At 39.0% G+C, this 21,557-nt stretch overlaps 1 protein-coding gene across 7 annotated transcripts in view; it reads left to right on the plus strand.

Annotated features, from left to right (window-relative positions):
- Positions 1–21,557, plus strand: part of WDR33 (WD repeat domain 33) — a 69,740-nt gene that overhangs the window by 34,928 nt on the left and 13,255 nt on the right. For 2 of the 7 annotated variants that reach the window (XM_039556767.1, XM_039556768.1), the window contains exons 8-17: positions 15,198–15,324; positions 15,875–16,029; positions 16,152–16,230; positions 16,749–16,859; positions 17,668–17,762; positions 17,970–17,978; positions 18,668–18,754; positions 18,981–19,120; positions 19,477–19,629; positions 19,977–21,023. In XM_039556767.1, the coding sequence (XP_039412701.1) occupies positions 15,198–15,324; positions 15,875–16,029; positions 16,152–16,230; positions 16,749–16,859; positions 17,668–17,762; positions 17,970–17,978; positions 18,668–18,754; positions 18,981–19,120; positions 19,477–19,629; positions 19,977–21,023 (2,003 nt within the window). Of the gene's footprint in view, positions 1–4,619; positions 8,003–15,197; positions 15,325–15,874; positions 16,030–16,151; positions 16,231–16,748; positions 16,860–17,667; positions 17,763–17,969; positions 17,979–18,667; positions 18,755–18,980; positions 19,121–19,476; positions 19,630–19,976; positions 21,024–21,557 lie in introns of those variants that run through there. The other 5 variants (XR_005602622.1, XM_039556772.1, XM_039556770.1 and 2 more) reach the window with 5 other exon arrangements.

Below are 21,557 nucleotides of genomic sequence, written 5' to 3' on the forward strand. Positions count from 1 at the left end.
GAGTGCTTGGTGTTACTGCTTGCTATTGTGCCTGGTCAAGAAGAATCCTGCCTTTTCTTTGTCTACCTTCTTTCTTATCCATGCATAATTTGTAGGCGGAAATAGTGTTTTTAATGAGACCAGCTGATCCAGTGAGAGAAAAGAGTAGGGTTTTGTTGTTGGTTTTTTTGGTTTTTTTTAAAGCCTACACCAACCCTTCTTAAGGATGCAGAAAATTGCTTATTTTAGGTCAGCTGATGTAGTTGAATAATAAGATGCCTTCTCCCTGCAGATCTTGCTTTATGCCCTTAAATCTTCAAGCAACAATGACTCTTTGTTGCTTCCCTAGCAGGAACTTGCCTACTTAAAATGACTGTAAAAGGTTTTTTCTCTTTAGCAATACATACATTCTCAAAAGCATTATTCTCTTGGCTGCTTTGCTAAATTTAGCCCTTAGGATTATTGATAATATTGATGAATATAGATTACTCTTGATTGCTGTTCTCCTTTCTGAAGTCCCTGTTCTCCAGAGACTTACAAGTGAGCACATGATGTTATGATTACAAATGGAAAAAGCTAAATTCAATGAGACAGTTCTTCTATTACATTTAATTGCTCTGCAGTTATTTTTTTGAGTTCTTTGGGCAAAGGTAGGTTCTTTGTTTCACACTACTCCTCGTTTGTCCGGAATATCCCTTGCTTCTAAAGGAATGGAGAAAAAAAAGATCATTCCAGTCACCCACACAAGCATGTTAGAGGTGTCATTTCTGTAGTACGTATTGCATTTGCTGTCAGTTTTGAACAGGGCTTTTCTAAAAATGCAATCAGGAATTTTAGTGCTTGCATTAAACTTTAGAATTCCTGTGGTGACATCATAAAACCAGAGCAGTGGAGGCTTTAAATAGCAGGTGCACTCCTGCTAGCTGTGCTTGTAGGGATGCAGCCACCCCTTCCTGGCTGGAAAACGCGTCCTGCTTTTGCACACGCTGCCTGATGCTCTCCTACTGCCATTTTCTTTTCCCTGCATCATGGAATTCTTCAAGGATTATCCAGTCTTTCTCCCTAAGAGATGTGGGTGTTTTCAGTCTGCAATTTCACCATGAGGATGTCTGTTCCTAGTAAGCTTGGCTAGAAATACTGGCAATTAATCTGTGTTTTGTGCAATGGTTGAAGCGGCATTATTTCCTGCAGACCTCTGTCATCTCAGGTATCATCACTTCCACAGGTGTAGCAAACCACAGTAATTCACTGAAATTCAAAGAAGGTTCTAAATAATGGGAGTTTATTCCGTAAAGGTGACTTATTAGGTATTGCAGGAGTTGTTTTTAATCCATTGCACATCATTTATTTACTAAATTAATGACTTTTGTTCCAACAGAATGTTGGCATTTGAATAAGTTTTTTTAAACTTTTTTGTAAGATGGAATAATTTACTTTGCAAGTCAGTTTACTTACTTCAACTTATTTTCAAGTAAGGAATAGGTATGATAAAATTTTCCTGAGAAATACTTAACAGCAGCAATTATCACAAGTATCTAACAAGCATAGTTCATTATTGGTGTATGAAAGGGAACAATGTGGGGAATTTCAATTAGGATTGAATGTGACTTAAAGTGCCACGTTAAAAATCTTAGAAATTAATGTTGCATTTATTAGGCATGAAGAGTATCAGAATGTTTTTCCTGATGTATCTACTCTTTGCAGTCCTTGCACAGAAAGGACTCGAGCTTAGGAGAGAAGAGGTAATTAATTTTTCAGTCCGTGACTCTTGGATGCCAGTTCCTGTGCACTGGACATCTGCAGGGCTGGGAATGGTAACCCGGCTGGTTCAGGTGACGTGTTCTGCTCACCAGATGTTTTGTGGTAACTCTAGTTCCAATCAGCCTGAACAAATTACCTGGTAGTGAAAAATACTACATTGCACTAATTGTCTTGAAAATCTGTCCCCCTCAAAAAAAAAAAAAAAAAAAAAAGTTCATTCACACAGTAGCAGAAAAGTCTTCCTAAAACCACTTGATAGATAATGAGGGTGTATAACTTTTATATAACAATAACTTTTGTAAAGGTTTACTCATTTGTACATGACATAGATGTACAAAGCAGCAGGAATATTTTCTGCTTCTTTGCCACTGAATGTGTGTCATGCAGACTGCATCTCGCTGCAGAACTAAATCCCCAGTGGTTTCTGGGAGAGGTGCATTGACCCAAGGGCACAGCCTCTTGTGCTGTCTCAAGGAGATCAGGGAACTGCTGCTGCTGGAGTGATCCAAGCCCAGTCTCCAGCAGATGAAGATCTGTTTCTAGAGCCAGGTGTTTCCCAGCCTGCTGTACCTTCTCCCCAGTGTAGTGCTTGTCGCAGCTGGTCATGTTCATGGCACGTTGACTCTTGTAAAACTGCATCCTGCTAGCAGCAGATAATTTACATGGGAGTGTGTATTCCAAAACCAGAGACCAGCCTAATGAAGGTGTATTCTGTGTACTAAAACAATAACTGTATTTTATTTGCACTGAAAATAAACTGTTGTCATGGGATTATACCTGTTAAAGCTTCTTTTTTTTGGGTTAACTTTTTAAGGTTAAAAATGCACTTTACTCCCCAATACGGGGTTGCTGTGTTAACAGAAATATTAAAAATCAAAATGTAAGTTTGGCAGTACTGTTCCCTTGCATCGTTTTGCCCACAAGTGTATTTGGGTTTTTTTCAGTTTCCTCAGTGGATTGCTTCCGTAGCAATGACCTGCTCTTACCTAGTCTTTCTTAAACAGAAATTATACCATCTTCTCTCATGAGATTCATCTTTCTTTGGTCTGTGCTTATGAGACTATGTATGGAAATTTATCTGTGCAAGTGAAGAGGTGACTTTACTGCCTCCTCCACAGCACTGATTCACTTAATCAGTAATTTTATTTTACAGAAGATTTCTAAAGTCCAACTTCCTAGAAGATAACTCCTGCATTTTCACATTCCTTAGCTTAGCTACACACATCACATAGAGCACTGTAAAAGGTGTTTTATTTGAAGAGCACAGATCAGTTCCTCTCCAGGCCAGGAGAGCAGCCTTATACTGGCGATGACCTCCACCTCATTATTTTTATGCTTGACCTCCTTACTTCGTTCTGCCTGTTACTTTCCAAACCTATGCCATTTTCCCAAGAGCACTTGCTTTTTAGCTGTCACCTGTCTCTGGAGCTTCATATATGGACCCAGTTCATCGTGGTTATGGGAACTGGTTTGTACATTTCTGAGACTGGAAAGATATTTTGTATTTTCTTTCTTTTGGTGTGTGTAAGATTAAAAATTTGAAAAGCTGCTACAGAAAGCAGTGAGAGAAATTGAAAGATTCCTAGGAAAAAGTTTCTTTCTGAATCACATCGTCTCAGTAAACACTTGTTCTTTTTAGCCTTGAATTTTAAATTGATAATATAGCTGGTGTTTTCTGTTGGTGGTTTAAGCCACATTTTTTTACACAGCTGCAGATGAGTTGAAGTTTAGCAGGTATCTTTCCTGGTGCTGTTTTTGTATAGCAAATGCTCCAAGATCCAGGGAAAAAAAGCCCCATAGATAACATGTTAGTATTTTCAACTTGTATTTCCAGAATGGTGATAATTAAAATCTCTGGTATTAATATTCCTGCTGTTATGCTCATCCTGTACCAAAGAAGACTGGGTTAAAATTCTGCAGGCAAGATAATTGTTTCAGAAAAACTGAAAAGCTTCTTTTTTTTCAGTGTTGCTGAAGAGATGGTCAGACTTCTTTTTTTCTTCTGTGTGCACTTAAAAATAGATGGACATTCTCTGTCTTGGACTCTTTTGTCCATGTCATTTGACTTTTCATATATTCTCTAGAATTTTGGCTCTATGTATTCCCTAGTATTTTTTATAAAATTTTTGAAGGTTTCTTTAAAGCTCTATAATAGATTTCATTCAAAAAATACTTCAGACTGACTAACTTTTCCTCTAAGGTTTTGACTAACAAAGTTTCTGTTTATCTAATTGGAGAGTTTCATTTTGAAATGTTAGAAAATGTGTCTGGTGCTAACATGGAGGGGTATGTAATAACAGCCAGGAGCTGTTGGTGTAGCATTGGAATTGAATATTTTTCTGCTTCTGAGGAGTAATTTTCCTGTTCTAACCAACATGTTTTCCTGTGGAAGCTCTGAATACTTCATGAGAACATAACACTGCACTTAGAGCTGCAGTAGGCTTTTAGGATTCTTTCCTGCCAAATTCTGCATCATTTCTTTATCTTATTTTGGGAATTTGTAACATGCTGCTGAGTACATGTCCCTGTAGATTCAAATACAAATCAGTTGTAACCTGCATCACAGAGGGAAACAATATTCTTGTCTGATGTTTTTACTCCTCTGAGGTCAGCAGTGAAAAAAATCTAACTGGTAGTGATTTCCAGAAGCACAGGGTTTGAAGAAGTATTTAGTCTATCCATAACCTGATGTGGTGGGGTGTGTTTGATTCCTGTATCCTCTGGTCTGGTCTTGAAAGAACAGTCTCAACATGTTGTCATAGGAAACCTGTGTCACACTTTTTTTTTTTTTTTTTTTTTTTTTTTTACACATTGAGAAGTAGTGGCAGCATTTTTTCCCCTGTACTTTAAAAATCACATCTCTCTTGTTTTGTTCACAGGTGTGACATTAGTAAATGAATCTGAGGACAGGATTTTCCACAAATTGTTGCCAGCACTTTTGTTAGGAAACCCACTTAGACTGGTGATGGTCCCCTTTGCCTTTCTTCTCATAACCATATATGTTACTTTTACATGTTCTCCATATTTTTTCCCCCTGGTTTTGATATATCTGAGTTACTGAAGTATTATTTGGATTGTTTTATCCCATTTCTTCCTGTTGACATCTCTCCCTTTCTTTGTTAGGTTTTATTGCACAAAATCCCTGGTAAGTTTTGAACACCATATTTTTCCCTGTCTCTCTGTTCAATCACATGTGAAGAGCTTTATTTTGGATCATTCATGTGCTTGTAAAATTTAAAATTATACATGGGGACACACAGAATTTTAGAGAGCTTCATAGATATTTGTACAACCACACTGTGAAACAATTATTTAATAAGGGACCTATTTTTAGAATTGAAGCAGAAATAAAAAAATATTTGCATTTCTCTACTTAATTAGAAACTTCAGTGTTACTTTTAAATCTGAAAGAGGAAAAGATTTTTTTAAATTTCAGAATAATTAGGTGGCAAGAAAGAGAGGACTGGGAGTGTGGTGGTGATATAGGAAAGTCAGGAAAATAAGAGCACTAATGGTGCAGAAATTTAAAGTAAGACTGTGAAAACATTCCTTGTTTCTCTCTCTCGCCTGAGCTCATGTCTGCTGCTTAAAATTTCAAATGAAAGGTTTCTCTCTTAGGTTTCTGTAACACTCTTCAAATCATTGTTTGTCTCCTGCATTTCAATTACACTTTTTCACTGAGATTGTTATTTTTTTTAACTTCGTTGTGTTTTTCCTCATTAGCCTCAAGATGACAACTGAATTAGACACGACTGTATGATAGTGCAATATTTCATGTGATAATTACATGCCAGATTTTTTTCTGTTTCAGTTCATGGTATTCTGTTCATTGGGTGGGTTTCTGTCCCCATAATTTTTCAGCCCTTTTGTATTTCAGTTGCTTGAAAATTGGCCCTTTCTGCTTGAGATGAGAGTTCTGTCTGCTCAGAAAGAGCAGTGCTTTGTAACTCAGTGCTCTGCTTTCTGCCAGCACTTCATTTCAGTAGACCTGCTGCTTCTTAGTTTGCTCAGCCTTGGTGGCATTGCAAAATGGAAAGAGCGACTTGAATGGCCTCTATCTTCATATCCCTTCTTGGATCTTTTACACTTGCTAATTGGATTATTGACTGACACAAATCTTTTCCTACAGTCTATACAAAGTTTGATAATCTTTCTGTTGGCCCCCTCACCTCACCCCGGCCCTGCTGCTGTTCACATACTACTGAGAGTATTGTCAGTCATGCAGTTTTTGCCCTAGAACCAAAGAAAATGGTTTTCCCAGTTTCTGTGTACCTAAATTCAGTATTTCTTCGCTTGAAATTATAATGGACTCATGATTATGAGATGTTTTGTAATGGTAAACTGTCAGAAATAACTTACATGTATTTTTTGGTTGGCAAGAAGAAAAACAGCTTTCCTGCAAGAGTGCTGTCCCTTAAAGTGAGCATCTGGCTGGACACGTGCTCATCTGGTTCTGGCCAGATGATCATTCGTGGCTGTCCTTAAATGTAATTTACTTGACTGACAGTTGTTAGTACTTCTCTCAATGGGATGTTAAAATGGTAGGAACCTTCCCTGTCATCTTAACCATGAAGACACATTGAAAGCTATTCTCCCAGTTAAAGAATATCAAGTTGACTGAAAGGTCTTGGTAGTCCTTCTGTGTTGGGTGTTTTTATTAAAAGATTCTGGGTTCACTTGGCAGTAAGGGTATACCAAGTTATATAAAAGACTTCTTGTACCTTCTTTTACTGAGATCCACAAATACTTTTCATAGTTTTTAGCAGCTTTCTGAGAGAATTCTCTGGTCATGTGGCCACACAGGGGTTTGAAACTTGGATTAACCTCTAAACTAGGTATTTGGGCTGTTCTTTTCTATTGCAACAGCCATAATCACCAGCAGAACTCAAATGAGCATTCAGCAGGATGTTAAAGGAAATTACTACTGGAAATTACTACTAAAGGTTACTCCTAGCTTTTCTGGAAGTCTTTGTTCCCTTCCCAGAGCTGGGAGCTAAGTAATCTGACTTTACCACTTAGAACCTTGACTGAAATTTTGGTCAAAGCAGAGATCTAGAGGCAAGGAGGTACTAAACTCTACAGTGTCTGCCCTGTTTTCCTTCCTTTCCCCTCTGTTAACTAAATTGCCAGGCTGAATTTTAGGATGCACCAAAGTTTCTTTATTAGCTTCAAGTTAATGTAAAAATACATGTAAATTGATACTGTGTTTTTGTGAGTTTCAGAAAAACTATCAAACTTTGGCTTTGCTTAATAGTGTCACACAGGTGTAACAGGCAAAGGCTTGACGAAAGTGTGCTGGTGGAAAGGCTGGGGATCTTGACTCCCTGTTGGCAGCCAGTAACCACACCAAGTCACCATTTTCAGTAATTAGTGACCAGAACTAGTTTCTTAGTGTGTGTTTAGAAAAGGCCACTGAAGCTACTCTAGGTTCAGTTCATCTCAAAGTAACATCAGTTTCTGGGAGCTTGGCTTCAGGTACCGGTTTTTAACTCATGCCCCACTTTGTTTTTGATTCATAAAATACAAGTGTATATTCTGACTATTCAGTAGTTACTTTGACATAAACTATCACTGTGAGACTTTGTATTATTTGATATTCTAATCAAATTCATTTATTCTGGTTTGGCTTTTTTTTTAAGTTGATGGTACAGGCTGTAGGCAGATTCCCAAACACTTGTTTGGTTCATATTTGGAGGACTTGACTGGGAACATTTTAATGTGAAAAAATTTTTGGTCTATGTTTACAAAATAATATACTGCCCAGCAGTTTGATTCTGTACCTAGATATAAAGCCACAAAGCTATGGAAACTGCAGAGTCATGATTGAAAAATAATTGAATTTCTCATCTGTTAAGTTCATGCTTTTTCTTGCTTCGAAGGGCCACACGTTGTTCCGCTCTTGGACACAGCTGTACTCGTCCCTGTTCTATGTTCCCCTGTTCTGTGCCATGCTGTGTTTAGATGAGATCAGTCCTGTCTGGTGGCTCCAGACAGTCAACACTCCTTAGAGGCAGTGCAGGCTTTGTCAGATCCAGTGACTAGTGCCAGATACTTGAAAGGAAGGTGCCAGAAAACAAGCAGTAGAAAACTGTGGGACGCTCTTACTGAGGGAGTGGGGGTTTGACTCCTGTCAGCTGTTAATGTTATGAAGCATGAGAGTTTTTCTTATAATTGCTGTTCATTTTTAATGTTTCTTGTATGATATTTTTCTTATCATTAAATGTAAATGCCCTTGTAAATAAATATTTTCTGTCAATGAAAAGCAAGTGTGTTGCTGCTTTCAAAGTAGGCTGGCTAATTTTTTAACAGAAAAGAACATCTAGTCCCAGCTACTTTACAGGTAATGTAAACAGCAAAAAAAAAAAAAAAAAAAAAAAATTATGCCACCTTTTGCAATTAAAAAAACTCCCTTTTAATTCTCTGCTAAGTACATGCAAAGAAATCATAATACGCAGTGAGAATTTTAGTCAATAACTATGCCTGCGTGCAAAGTAGAATCCAGTCTGTGTTTCATAAATAATTTAACTGTGAGGAAAACCCATCTTTGTCCTTGAACTCCGCTGCATTACTGCTAAGCACTCGCATTTCTATTTGGAATAAGAAGGTGTTGGAAGTTTTAATGTGGTATATCTTCTCTTTGGACACTTTCTGCCCTTTTTTCCCTGTCATTTCTCTTGAGCTAGCTCTGAGCTTTCTAATGGCTTTTTTGTTTAAGATTAATACAGACCTTTTAATTAGAAATACTGACTGCTGTATTGCAGTAAAGCCTTGTGCTGCATCTAAAGCATCATCACATAAGTGATCTCTCTGTAACGGAGCTGCTCTTACTGATATAAATAGGTGATTAAGTGCATAAAATTGTGGTAAGTTAAAATATCTGGATGCTGATTAAGCAAAATTAGTGACATTTTAGTAATATTTTTACATACTAAAATAACTTACTGTTGATAATTATGTGGTCAATCTAGAGATGACTTAACTGTGTCTTAATGATAAGAAATTCTGAAACATGCATATTTAATTGATTTTTTTTTTTGTTCTCACTAAGGCAATGTTAAACACCTCTTGACATTTTACAGGTTCTGGTCCCAGTCAGGCTTGTTTTGTCCTGATATGTTTTACAGCATAAATAACCTGATCAGGTGTAGGTAGTGATAACACTGAAAAATAAATTCAGGAGCTAGAAAAAAGAATATATGTCTAAAAGGAAAGGTATCTTTAGAGTGTTTGTAGACTCTAGCATGAACATACTACTCAATGATTAAAAAACATGGACCTGACACCACAGATCTAAACTAGCAAGCACCTTCAGCTATGTGGATTTTGTTTCTGTTCAAAACAATTCATTTCAGCTTTGGAAGTTGCTCAGTGAATTGAAGAATTTAAACAATCCCTCTCAGTTTAACGTGTGTAGTGAAAAACGTAACCCTTCATGATCAGGTCAGGTCCCAGGTACACTGGAACTCAGCTGCTTTTCTTCTCCTTGCTGTAAGCAAGCACTTACAGAAGGTACTGTCATTGAATTTCCACAGATGTAAAGAATTCAGATCGCTACTTGCCTTTACTGGTAATTACATGTAATATAACAACTTTTATTCATTATTCTGTACAGTGTATTTACCATTACAAGCTGTGCAAACACACAGTTAGCATTAAATTTAAACTTGTTTTGCCAGTTCATTAGGGTTTTGTAGAATTCAAACTGTTCACTGAGTGGTATAAGTTTGGGACTAGCATATACAAATTTTAAACTCATTTATGGAAAAGTAATTTGTTTACCCACACCTGTTTCATTAGTGTTTAGTGATTATTATTGTTTCTTAAACTCCTGATTTCACAGATCATACACCTGTTACAAGCTTTTGTCTGTGAAGAAATTATAGAAGTGTAAAGAAAAAAAATTATTTGTAAATTTTTAAACAGAGATGAATTATGTCCCATTCTGTTGCTGGATTAGTGGAATACTAAGGATCTAGAAAACATCCCCTGTAGGTAGATGAAAACCAGCAGTCTCTCTGCTGTGTCTCTGGATAACAAGTTCAATAAACTAGGAGAGAGCTAGACTGAGCAACAAAGGACAGTAAAACTTGTGCTTGTGGTACAGAAGTCTGAAAGTATGGTGGAAGGCATTATTCTTAATCCAGTGAAGACTGAAAGGAGCTTTTCCCTTAATTTATTATGCACCAACCTCCCACATTATGCTAAAAAGCACAAGCTGGCTGTGTATCTGTAGGGGGAGGGTTTCTATGGTATTCATTCTTGGAGTGGAGAAGAGGAAGTGCAAGAGCTCGTAGGACAGTTCACATAACTTGATAGGGCAAAGAAGACTAAATTATAGAGTTAAATATAAACCTACCCTTCTGCTGACCTGATCAGTGGGATCAAGACAGTACCCAGGCTGTTTTAGGTGTGAGGTATTCAGTTCCTAAGTGAGCTGTACATGGAAGCAGGGAAGTGCTGGGGAGTGGGTAACTGTCAGGTAACATTTTAAAAGCCTTTCATAAAAATGGAACAGGCAGAATAATCCAATTGGCCTAATAGGCTAGAAGCAAATAGTAAATTTTAAGGGAATTATGTAGAAAACTTAGAATTCCTTTCTGCTAACATGCTTGTTTCCATTATCTTTGACTTGCAGGTCTCTTTTCTGTCTCCCTTGTCCTCTCTTTTTTGGGGGTGGAGAACCTTAGTTTCGTTGGTAGTTAGACCTAATGCCTCTTTGCAGATCCCTTGGAAATAATCCTCTGCAAAGGCCCTGCTGTTAGAGAGGTGTGCTGTTGTTTTGGGGATACAGAGTACAGGAAGGTGAATGTCAGCATGTGGTGACAAAAAGGCTTCAATCTGACCAGGCCAGGTGGGGGATACACAACTCTATTTACTCCCTATTTAGAACAGTGTAAGAGAACCAGGTGTCTTTAAAAAAATGAATCCGAGTAAATAGAATTCGAAATGAGAAACAGTATCATTGCAGTTAAATGATTATGTTAATTCTCTAAAATATAAACAGTTATAAATATCCATTTTCTTTGGAACATGGGTGTTAAAATGTTAAGATGCCTTAAGGCTGGTGTCTTTGTGTGTATACGTTCACATAATTGCTGAGAAGGATCTAGAAATTTTCCAGTATCGTCTATCAAATTCTCTTTGAATTTATGTGCATTCAGAATGGGGCACATCCCATGGGGAAAGAATGTAAAACAGAAAAGTTAAGCTACAGCAATAAACCTGATATATCTGTAACTGCTATACACAGTTGCATTATAAAATATTGGATATCTTATAAACTGTAATATAGAGACAGTGATTCAAACCAACTTTTTTTACACTGTAAGCTATATTCAGAAAGTCATAAATGCAGAAATGAGTGTGAGGAGGGAAAAAAAAAATCATGTCCTTAATTTATGTGTACTTTTTCAGACTTCTGACATACTTTATTTGATCAAATAGGATTACACATAATCCTATTATAGCTTGTTATGCCTTTCACTAGCCAGGATTTCTGTTTAGTGTCTTTTAAAGAACAACCCTTCAAAGAAATTGGCTAGATGTACTAACAATCAGTATTTTAATTAAGAGGATTGTAACTAAGGGCACTCAAAACATTTATTATGCATGTGAAAGGTAATAGTAGGGAACTACTTTTGTATCTGAGCTTTTTAAAGGTGCTAGATATGCCTGCCTTTGTTTTTCTGCAAATTTTTTAAATGGTTGAGAAAAGTTATAATAAGTAAAACCAACAAGTGTTAGTATATGGGTTTATGCTCAGACATTCACTCATGATTTTAAATGAGTTGAGTTTCTCAAAAATCTTTGCCTTCAGTCTTTCATTTTAGTTGGTTTATGGGCCTTCCATTTCCACAACTCCTACACAATTCACACATTTCAATTCATTTATCCATAAATCATCCCTGTTAGACAGGGAATTGTTAATAAGGTCCATGCAAAGGAGCAGGAGTTGTTCAGGGAGGAATTCTCACTCCAAAGCTCTGATCAGAGAGGCAGACGTGTGTGACTGCTGAAATTACTGAGCAAAAGCTGTTGTCAGCAAACAGGGAATGTAAACTGCAGAGATTTGCATGAATTAAGGTTTTCTCAGCTTGGCATTTGGGGACAAGGGGGTTTTGTACCAGAGGAGAGGCTGATTCCCAACACTAAGAACTGAAAACAACTGTGAAATAAAATCTGTGAGGTGGCTTTTTCCTGGAATGTTATTTTAAATGTATTTTCTGCATCATGTGTCTCATTACAGATAATAGTGTGTGCGTCTACCAGCAGAAAGAAGGAAAAGCAATATACAACGTCAGTTGCTTCAATTTTAAAAGAAATTAAGAAAGGTCTGATTAGATGATGCTATTCAGTTATTTTGGTTATGTAAATGTTCTGAGTTAGTTCATCCCTTAGAAATAGTTCATTTAAAGCATATTTGTTGTAGGGAAAAATTTATTTTCTCTTGAGAATGCTTCATTGCATTAGGAACCTAAAGCTAAGTGTGTGATGATCCCATTTCTGCAGAGCTTTGGCTGAGATGGCTCTGCTGAGGGCAGGATAGATTACAAAGGAGGGTCCCAGTTTTCCCCTCTGCTGCCATAATCCAGAGTGCCTTGGTTGAAAGAACGCTCTCTGCAGGAACTGCCAGTTAGCTGTTTAATCATACAAAGATTATAATGATTATGTTTTTCAATAATATAAGTTTCTTCTGATCCCCATGGACAATACTAATGTGCTGATAGCCAGAAGCCTTTTGATAAGTACACAGTAATTTATCTGCTCTAATTACAAGTTCTGAGTGTCCTGGCATCTTCTCCTGCTTCTCAGCTCTGTGCTCTGGGCCTAATGGGTAGTGACTATCAAACTTGGCTCTCAAAAGCCCATCAGCCTGGTGCTGTGTGTCACTGTCTCTCCTTTTTGAAGACTTTGGAAGGGTTGATGCTTCAATTGCTCTGTTTAAGATTGCCCATTCTAAGCCTTACTTTTCTCGGGGTACATATTTGTATTTGGGCTGGCTTAACTCAAGAGCCTAAACCAGGGCCTTGCACAGGATGAGCTATCACCCAGGCATGGCCTTTCACCAGCATCACTTGTTTTGTGGATGCAATCTTTTCTGTCAAGCAGAGTTAGCCCTACATCTCCCTGTGCTTTTCCATTGCTAATTGTCTGTATTTCAGGAGCAGCAATGCCAATGTCACTCCAGTCCCTGCGGGTAGGGGTTGTTACAGTTTTGCTGGGCTTTGTTTATTTCATACCTACGATGGTACTCAAGTATTCTTGTCTGAACACATTTTCATACAGTTGAACCAAGTATTAACTTTAATGGAGTGTTTTTCTGTAAGGGCCTGGTTTTGCCCTTGACTTAAAATGTCCTGTCTTTCCCTGGGGACTGCATGATAGCAACTACCCACAGAATATCTTTAGCTGGAAATTTGCAAGCGTGGATTCCCCTCCACTGTGGAGGAGGAGCACTTTCTCCCTTACTCCTGGCTGAACTGTTCCTTCCAGATAAACACTGGGAAGCAAGATTTGTTCAGCATTCAGCTTCATGTTTCAGTCGAGAGACTTAGTCAGAACAAATGCAGACAGTGCCTGTCACTTCTTTCTGCATTAGAAAAGCCAGAGAGAAAGGAAATGCAGCACCTCAAGAGTGCCTCTCTGCTGGTAGCCCAGACCACCAGAGCACATTGACGGTCTTGGCAACTTGAGGATGTTGCTCCTCTCTGAAGCCCTGCATATTCCAAAGACAATTCTGCCTGCTGTGGCTGGGGAGGAGCTGGGTTCCTTCATCTATATTGTCAGTCAGTTGTTAAAGTTGTTCCCATATACTTACCAAGGCTGGATTCATATCTTCTTTGGTCAAGAACCTCTTCCCTGTCTGTCCTTTCCTCCAGAGAAGAGGAAAGTTGCACTCACTTGAGAGTGTACTCCATGTGTTATCAGTTTGCTTCTGTCTTAAGATACAAGTATATTGCTTACTCCTTTCTTAGCTAGCACTCAGTACTCTTCCAGTACTTTGTTAGACAGACACATTCCTGGAATCCTGTTCCTATCTCGCTTCTTCAGTGAACCGAGGCCATTCTTCTACTTTGCCATGTATGTAGGCATAAACATTGGGGGGGTAGGAGAAAGGGGAGAATTACTTCATTAACAGTACTTCTAATTGGGGATTCTTGTCAATTGTGCCAATTTGCTAAACGTATAGAAGTGTTGTGGCCCTGTGTGCATTCTGCTGTGCATTTTGCCATAAGTGCACCTGAGGGATCTCTCAATAAACAGTAACTGCTTTTATCCTTTTAATCATTGGTTTGTGATTTCAGGGCTCATAAAGGCTTCAATTCTAATTTGATTTTTCTGTGGCCTCAGGAAAATTTCAACTGATACTTATTTTTAATGTCTTGTCAAAGTGAGATCTGTATTAAGACAGCTTGTGCTGCTTAAACTTACATGTTCCACTGTGTAGCAAAGCAGTCTGTGTGGGAGCTGTCTGAATTGATGGGAGTCCTTAGTCTTTCGTGGAGTATGCTCCCATTCTTCCATGCCATTTATGACTTCAGTGCCTTTGTGTTGCAGGCAGAGCCTCCTTTCTCAAATTGCTTTTTTCTCCAGTTACTGCATGCTGCCTCATTTTCTGGGATGGACTATTACTGTTGGCCCTCCCTTGAAGTGGGCTGGTGTGGAGAGAGATTGGAGAAAGAAATTATTGTTTGTTATTTCTTCTCTGAATTCCTATAGTTAACCTCAGAAACCTCATTTTGTCATGCAGCAGGAACATTTTGTTGGTTTTTTTTTTTTTTTAATGGATTTTAGCTCATCTGAACAGCACTGATTCTCTCTCAAGGTCAGTCAATTTAAAAGGAAATTATATCACAAGGGTTTTTCTCTGCTAATTCTTAAGCATTGGAAAAACCTGACTCCCTGTAAACTGATAAGAGATCACATCTCATAAGATTTCTTTTCATCATATGCTAATTTAGTTTTCAGATCCATTAATTTCTTTGCTTATTTTCTGACAGGACAGCAAAAGGATAGTACTGATAAGATAAGAACAAATAGGAATTTGCTTTATATTTCTACAGTTTTTCACTGAGAGTGAAGTGTAACAGAGTCATTTTACCTCACCACCTCCATATAAATGCTTCATCAGAGTTACATTTAAAATACTGTGAAATTGTATAGGGCCAAAGCCTAAAGAAAAGTATCAATTTAAACAGAAACTTCTTAGATAATTTTTCCAGTGAGCTTGATTTGAGGGCATAATCTGAGGAGAAAATGCTCCTGTTAATTAGTGGGAAGGAAGGCAAGCTAAATGACTTGGAAGAGATTTTATTTAGTTTATGTTTTGTAACCTGTGCTCTGTGATGTTTTTCATTCAGTTTTACATTAGTTATAAGGTGTGCACCCTGTAATTTTTCAGTGTCTTTTCAGTGTCTGTGAAATCTCAGAATGGACGATTTTTATCTTCTTAACAGGACATGGAGCAGATGTGAAATGTGTTGACTGGCATCCAACAAAGGGATTAGTTGTTTCAGGAAGTAAAGATAGCCAACAGCCCATCAAGTTCTGGGATCCAAAGACTGGCCAGAGCCTTGCCACACTGTAAGACTTTTGATTTGCTCAAATATAAGCTAACTTTATAAAACAGTTTTTTCTTAATTCCTTTCTTACCTCCTTTCATCACAACTTTTCGGCCATACACAGTTGCTTCAAACATAAAGCTAGTGCTTTTAGCTGTGCAGGAAAATCCAGAGGTTATATGAAGACAAGTCTGTACCTGGAAAATTGACACTTTAATATTTGTTATTTAAATTTACTTTGTCCTTTTTCACAGACAGTCTAGTCACACAGTTCTCATTCAGACTGAGATATGGAAAAACAAATGAGGTGTTTCATCTGGCTGATGAAAACTTTCTTATGGGGCAGTAGAAACATGCCCAGTAACTGGATACTGTCTCAGCGAGTGCTACCAGTTGCTCTGAAGTAAAAGACCAAGGTCAAAGCACAGGGCCTTTGCACAGAAAGCCCCGGTGTTCTGCTTTAGTAGCCTGAACTGCCTTGTTATTGACCTGAATATTTGTGACTGGCAAATTTTTATCTCTGTCTGAGAAATCAGTTTCAGGACAAACAATCTGTTTCTCTCTGCTTGCAGACATGCTCATAAAAACACAGTGATGGAGGTGAAACTGAATCTCAATGGTAACTGGCTGCTGACAGCTTCTCGTGACCATCTCTGTAAGCTCTTTGACATCCGTAACCTGAAAGAAGAACTTCAGGTCTTCAGGGGCCATAAGAAAGAGGCCACAGGTCAGAATTTGTTTTATTATGTAGATTGTTATTATTAAGCTTGGATTAAAAATTAAAATTATTTCCATTAATTAGAAATCCTGGTATTACACCTTCTGATTGTGGCTTACTGTGTGTTTCAGCTGTGGCCTGGCATCCTGTTCACGAAGGGCTGTTTGCCAGTGGAGGATCTGATGGGTCCTTGTTGTTCTGGCATGTTGGGTATGTGGCATTTTCATCAGCACACTGGAAAGATGTTGGTCAGTTGTGCAAGTTGTTAGACTAAACACGAAATACCTCTTTTCCCCTTTGAATCCATATTTAGCCTGCATATTTATGACAATAGTTTTTCTCTGTACATGAGGAATTTGTTAATATGCTTCATTTATGAAGAAGTTTTCCTGTAGAAATGTGCTTCAAAGGATACAATTGCTTGCACAAAACCAGCCATGTGTCGAGATGGTGATGAATGGTTGAAACTCCTAGTTTCTTAAAGCTTGTTCTGAGGTGCTGTAATTATTTTGGTTTTAAATGTACAATTAAAAATCCCTTCATTACGGAACTGCCTATTAAAACCACTGGGAACAATCAGTTCACCCAGCAGAAAAATGACAGAGGCTTAAGTTTGACAAGATAGGGGATAGAGGATGAACAACAACTGAATAGCAAAAGTTTTCTCTTGTAGCTGTAGGAGATATTCAGCTGTGTTTGATTGATTTTCTCTTTTTTTAATGCATCAGGGTTGAGAAGGAGGTTGGTGGAATGGAAATGGCCCACGAAGGAATGATCTGGAGTCTGGCATGGCATCCCCTCGGACACATTCTCTGTTCAGGCTCAAATGATCACACCAGGTAATTCCAAGTATTTAAAGAGAAGGTCTAAGGAAATGTATGTACTTTTAGAAACTAGAACAGTGCTTGGCATCAGTGAATAGATTGGGACGGTTCTGTTACACAACCAGTGGCCAAAGCAGAGACACAACTTACGTTACTAGGAGGCACTAGGTGGCACTGACATTTTATATTGCAAGGTGGAGTCTAACTTCTTGTCCTTGCTCTAAGGAAGCCTTAAAAAATATTACAGTTCTGGTTTGTGGGAGCTTTTAAATCCTCTGAAGAAATGTTTAAAGAAGGAATTCTTGTAGTTTCTTGCTGAAGAAATACTCTTATCTCCACAGCAGTTTTTCCTGCAGATCATCTGCTGGTAATGTCTTTTGACATTGCAGACATGTTCAGAGGCTGTAGGTTGCGTTTTTAGGTTGGACACGCTATAACCATAGTGCATTTTATAAATGCAGTAAATTGTTGTGGGGCCATGTGCATATTTAGTGTATATGAAAAATATACTTGAGCAAGAAGGTTTTGGAATGGACTAGAAATTTTTTTTTCAGGATCTGATGTTGATGCCTTGTACTTACACACGTTACACTTTGAAGTACCTTCTAACTTGTAACTATGCAATTCATTACAGTACTCGTTGGGGTTTTTATTTTTGGCTTGAAGCTCATATCCTGTGTTCACATCTAGAGCTGAACTCGATTTAGTAAGAGTTGAATCCTTATATAATCAAGATACTATACTAAAAATCAAAGAACTAATTAGATTAAAAGTTGTTAATGTTCTTGACCCTTAATGAGATCATGTAACTTCCTTTTGACAGCAAGTTTTGGACTAGAAATCGGCCTGGAGATAAAATGCGAGATCGTTACAACTTGAACCTGCTGCCTGGGATGTCAGAGGATGGTGTGGAATATGGTAAGGCACTTTCCTCAATATGGAAGGAAGACAATTGGGGTCAAGAACAGGCCTAGGTCATTAGGTGATGCTTCTGGGTAAGGTGAGGAAGCAGAATTATAGCATTGGTGACCACTGGGGCAAAAATATCTTTTTCTAAGGATGATTTTACTTTCCACATTGTCAGCAATCATGATTCCAACAATGGGTTTTACTCTGTTTCCACAGCTCCAGGAGGTAAGACCTGCTCTGTCAATCACAGGAAGGAGGTTTGGCTCTCCCTCTGGCAAATATCTCCAGTTTACTTTTCATCCTGAAAATGTCATCTGTCTTCAAGGCTTCCCACAGTGCTGGACTGCAACAGGAAAAGCTTTCAAATTATTGAATTCTACTAAAAGCTTTAAACTTTACTCCCCTCATAAGGATTTAGCTCAAAAATTTTAGGCTGCTCAGGAATTCCCAGCTCAGTGGCGTGCCTCAGCCACCTGTAGTTGCATCTGTTTCTTCAGATTTTTGATTATTTGCCCTTCTTTTTTTTTTTTTTTTTTTGGGGGGGGGGGAGGGGGGGGCAGGAAATGAAAATGCAGGACTTAAATACAATTTAAGTTTTAAAATATATAGATTTGTTATAACAAAAATGGGACTGGTTATGGGTTATTATTTCTTTTTCTCAGCTTCTACCCCAATGTAACTTTCCTGAAAGGACATAGTTTCTGACCTTTTGGGGTTGATTTATGAATCTGAACTTGCAGTTCTTTTAATACCCCGTAATTCATGTATGAAACTAAATTGTGACCTACCAGTTGTAAAATACGTATTTACTACTGGAATGTGATACTAATGGTAAAAGCATGTGAGAATCTGAAGGGCTAAAATGGTAACATAAAGAAAAATTTTCCAAGTATAAATATTTTTTTTTTCTCTAGATGATCTGGAGCCCAACAGCCTGGCAGTTATTCCTGGGATGGGAATACCTGAACAATTGAAAATAGCCATGGAGCAGGAGCAGATGGGTAAGTAATAGCTATGGGGAAGCATTCTCCTGATCAGTCCAGATACTGTGTGACTTCTTTTTCATTCTTTTCCTATTCTTTGGGAGCATAGATGCTCTTTTCTAAAGTTCTGTGTTGTTCATATTTGCAATGTAAAGAAGGATGAGCTGAAAATCTCTGTGAAAAAAATAAAGGGTCTTTCTGTAAGCCAGCATTGCTCTGACTGTTTGTTTCCCTGGTGCCAAAGGGAAAGATGAGTCCAATGACATTGAAATGACAATCCCAGGACTGGATTGGGGAATGGAGGAAGTAATGCAAAAGGACCAAAAGAAAGTGCCACAGAAAAAAGTTCCCTATGCAAAACCAATACCAGCACAGTTTCAGCAGGTAAGTACATGATACACAGTGAACAGAACAACCTGATATTTTCCCAACTTCAAAAAGTGTGTGTCTTTTGAAATGTTTTGGATTTTCGGTATCAGCTCTTCTGTATCAACACCCAGTGCAACTTACCACAGTAGCTAGTTTAATTACTATTTAAACATAAAATATTTTGTTAAATACCTTCTGTCTTATATCTGTACCTGGGAAGAAGTTATAAAATATGGAAGTTTTATTCAGCATTGTTTTTACTTTCAAGTATCCATACTACAAAATGTTTCAGCATATCCTTTCTCATTGCTGCCATGTGTTGCAAATGTGTTGTTCTACAGAATTAATCTTGTGTTTCCGAATCTTTATAGGCATGGATGCAAAATAAAGTTCCTTTGCCTCCCCCACCTGAGCCATTGAATGATAGAAAGGAGGATATTAAGCTGGAGGAGAAAAAGAAATCACAGGCAGAGATTGAGCAGGAAATGGCAGCACTTCAGTACACAAACCCACAACTCTTGGAGGTATGCGTGGAAACACAGTTATTAACAAGTTTGCTTTAAAGTGAGCAGCTTCCTGTGGCACTTTCACCTGTTTGGCTGTTTTCACCTTTTTACAAAAAGACATCTAATTGACAGAATATTGCACTTAATGCGTGATTGTGTGAAACCCTCAGTGAGGCCCCCACATCTCAGTTTGCCAGTACTGATCTGTGGGTCTCTTTGGTTAGTAATTTGTCTTTAGTTAGTTATTTCTGTTAATTACAAGGAAAGAATTCTTAAACTCCTGTGAAATGGGATGAGTGCTTCTGATTTTTAGTTGTAACATACTTCTGTGCTTAGTTAATTTTCTGGGTTTCTTTTTCGGACAGCAATTGAAGATTGAGAGACTTGCACAAAAGCAAGCTGAGCAAGTGCAGCCACCACCCCCAGGAGGATCTCTCCATGGACCTCAGCCTTTCCCAGGGCAAGGCCCAATGTCACAGATGCCTCAAGGGTTTCAGCAGCCCCTTCCACCTCAGCAGATGCCAATGAATATGCCTCAGATGGGACCTCCTGGTCCACAAGGACAGTTCAGACCTCCAGGACCCCAAGGACAAATAGGACCTCAAGGTCCATTACACCAAGGAGCTGGAGGTCCACAAGGGTTCATGGGACCACAAGGACCTCCAGGCCCCCAAGGGCCCCCACAAGGAATGCCACGGCCTCAGGATTTACACGGACATCAAGGAATGCAGAGACATCCGGGCCCTCATGGGCCAATGGGGCCCCCAGGCCCACAGGGTAATGCTGGCCCACAGGGACACTTGGGACCGCAGGGCCTGCCTGGGTCTCAGACTCATTTAGGACCACAGGGCCCACCTGGCCCACAAGGTCACTTGGGTCCTCAGGGTCCCCCTGGAGGTCAAGGAATGCAGGGGCCACCTGGTCCACGAGGAATGCAAGGACCTCTTCCTCACGGCATGCAAGGAGCTCCGGGATCTCAAGGGATGCAGGGCCCTATATCTCAAGGGCCTTTGATGGGACTTAATCCAAGAGGGATGCAGGGTCCACCAGGACCCAGAGATAACCAGGGACCTAATCCACAAGGGATGATGATGGGTCATCCACAAGAAATGAGAGGTCCTCATATGCAAAGTGGTTTACTAGGACATGGCCCCCAGGAGATGCGGGGCCTTCAGGGACCCCCGCCTCAAGGTACAATGCTGGGACCGCCACAAGAAATGCGTGGGCCACCTGGTCCACAGGGCCAGCAAGGACCTCCACAAGGCTCTTTGGTGGGGCCTCAAGGAAACATGCAAGGACCTCAGGGACAGCCGAACCCTTCAAGGGGGCCACACCCTTCCCAGGGCCCTCTGCCCTTCCAGCAGCAGAAAACACCTCTGTTGGGTGACGGGCCTCGTCCCCCATTCAATCAGGTATGTGGTGGTCTTCGTAACAAGGGGAGTTTTAAGAATGTGGGAATGATAACTTGTGCAGTAGGAATGCACAGCAGGAGCTAAGAGAATGGAGGTTGGGTATTCCTTGGAGGACTGAGGCCTCAGGAAAACTGAAGTGATAATAAAAAGGGTTACGTAGCTTGGAAACAGCAGAAGGTGTCCCTGCCCATGGCAGGGGATTGGAAATAGGTGATCTTTAAGGTCACTTCCAAGCCAAACTATTCATGATTCTATGGCAGGTAACTGTGGGAAAGGGATTATTGGGAATACTAGTACAGAAACCAGTCTGCTATGAAAATGTGTAACCTTAAGAGAAACTCCTTTTTTTTTGCCTTTTCTTTTTTTTTTCCTTTTTTTAATTTAGAGACACTGAACTTTCTTAAGTGGGGTATTTCCTGGGGAGCAGACAAGCACTACTAGCACTAATAAAAGTTGAATTTAAAGAAACTGAACATAAGAAAACTCGTATGTATTAATTAAAGCAAGGTACTGCCAACTCTCAGTTGTCCAGAG

Source organism: Corvus cornix, chromosome 9 (genome assembly GCF_000738735.6).
Source record: "Corvus cornix cornix isolate S_Up_H32 chromosome 9, ASM73873v5, whole genome shotgun sequence".
NCBI lineage: Eukaryota > Metazoa > Chordata > Aves > Passeriformes > Corvidae > Corvus > Corvus cornix.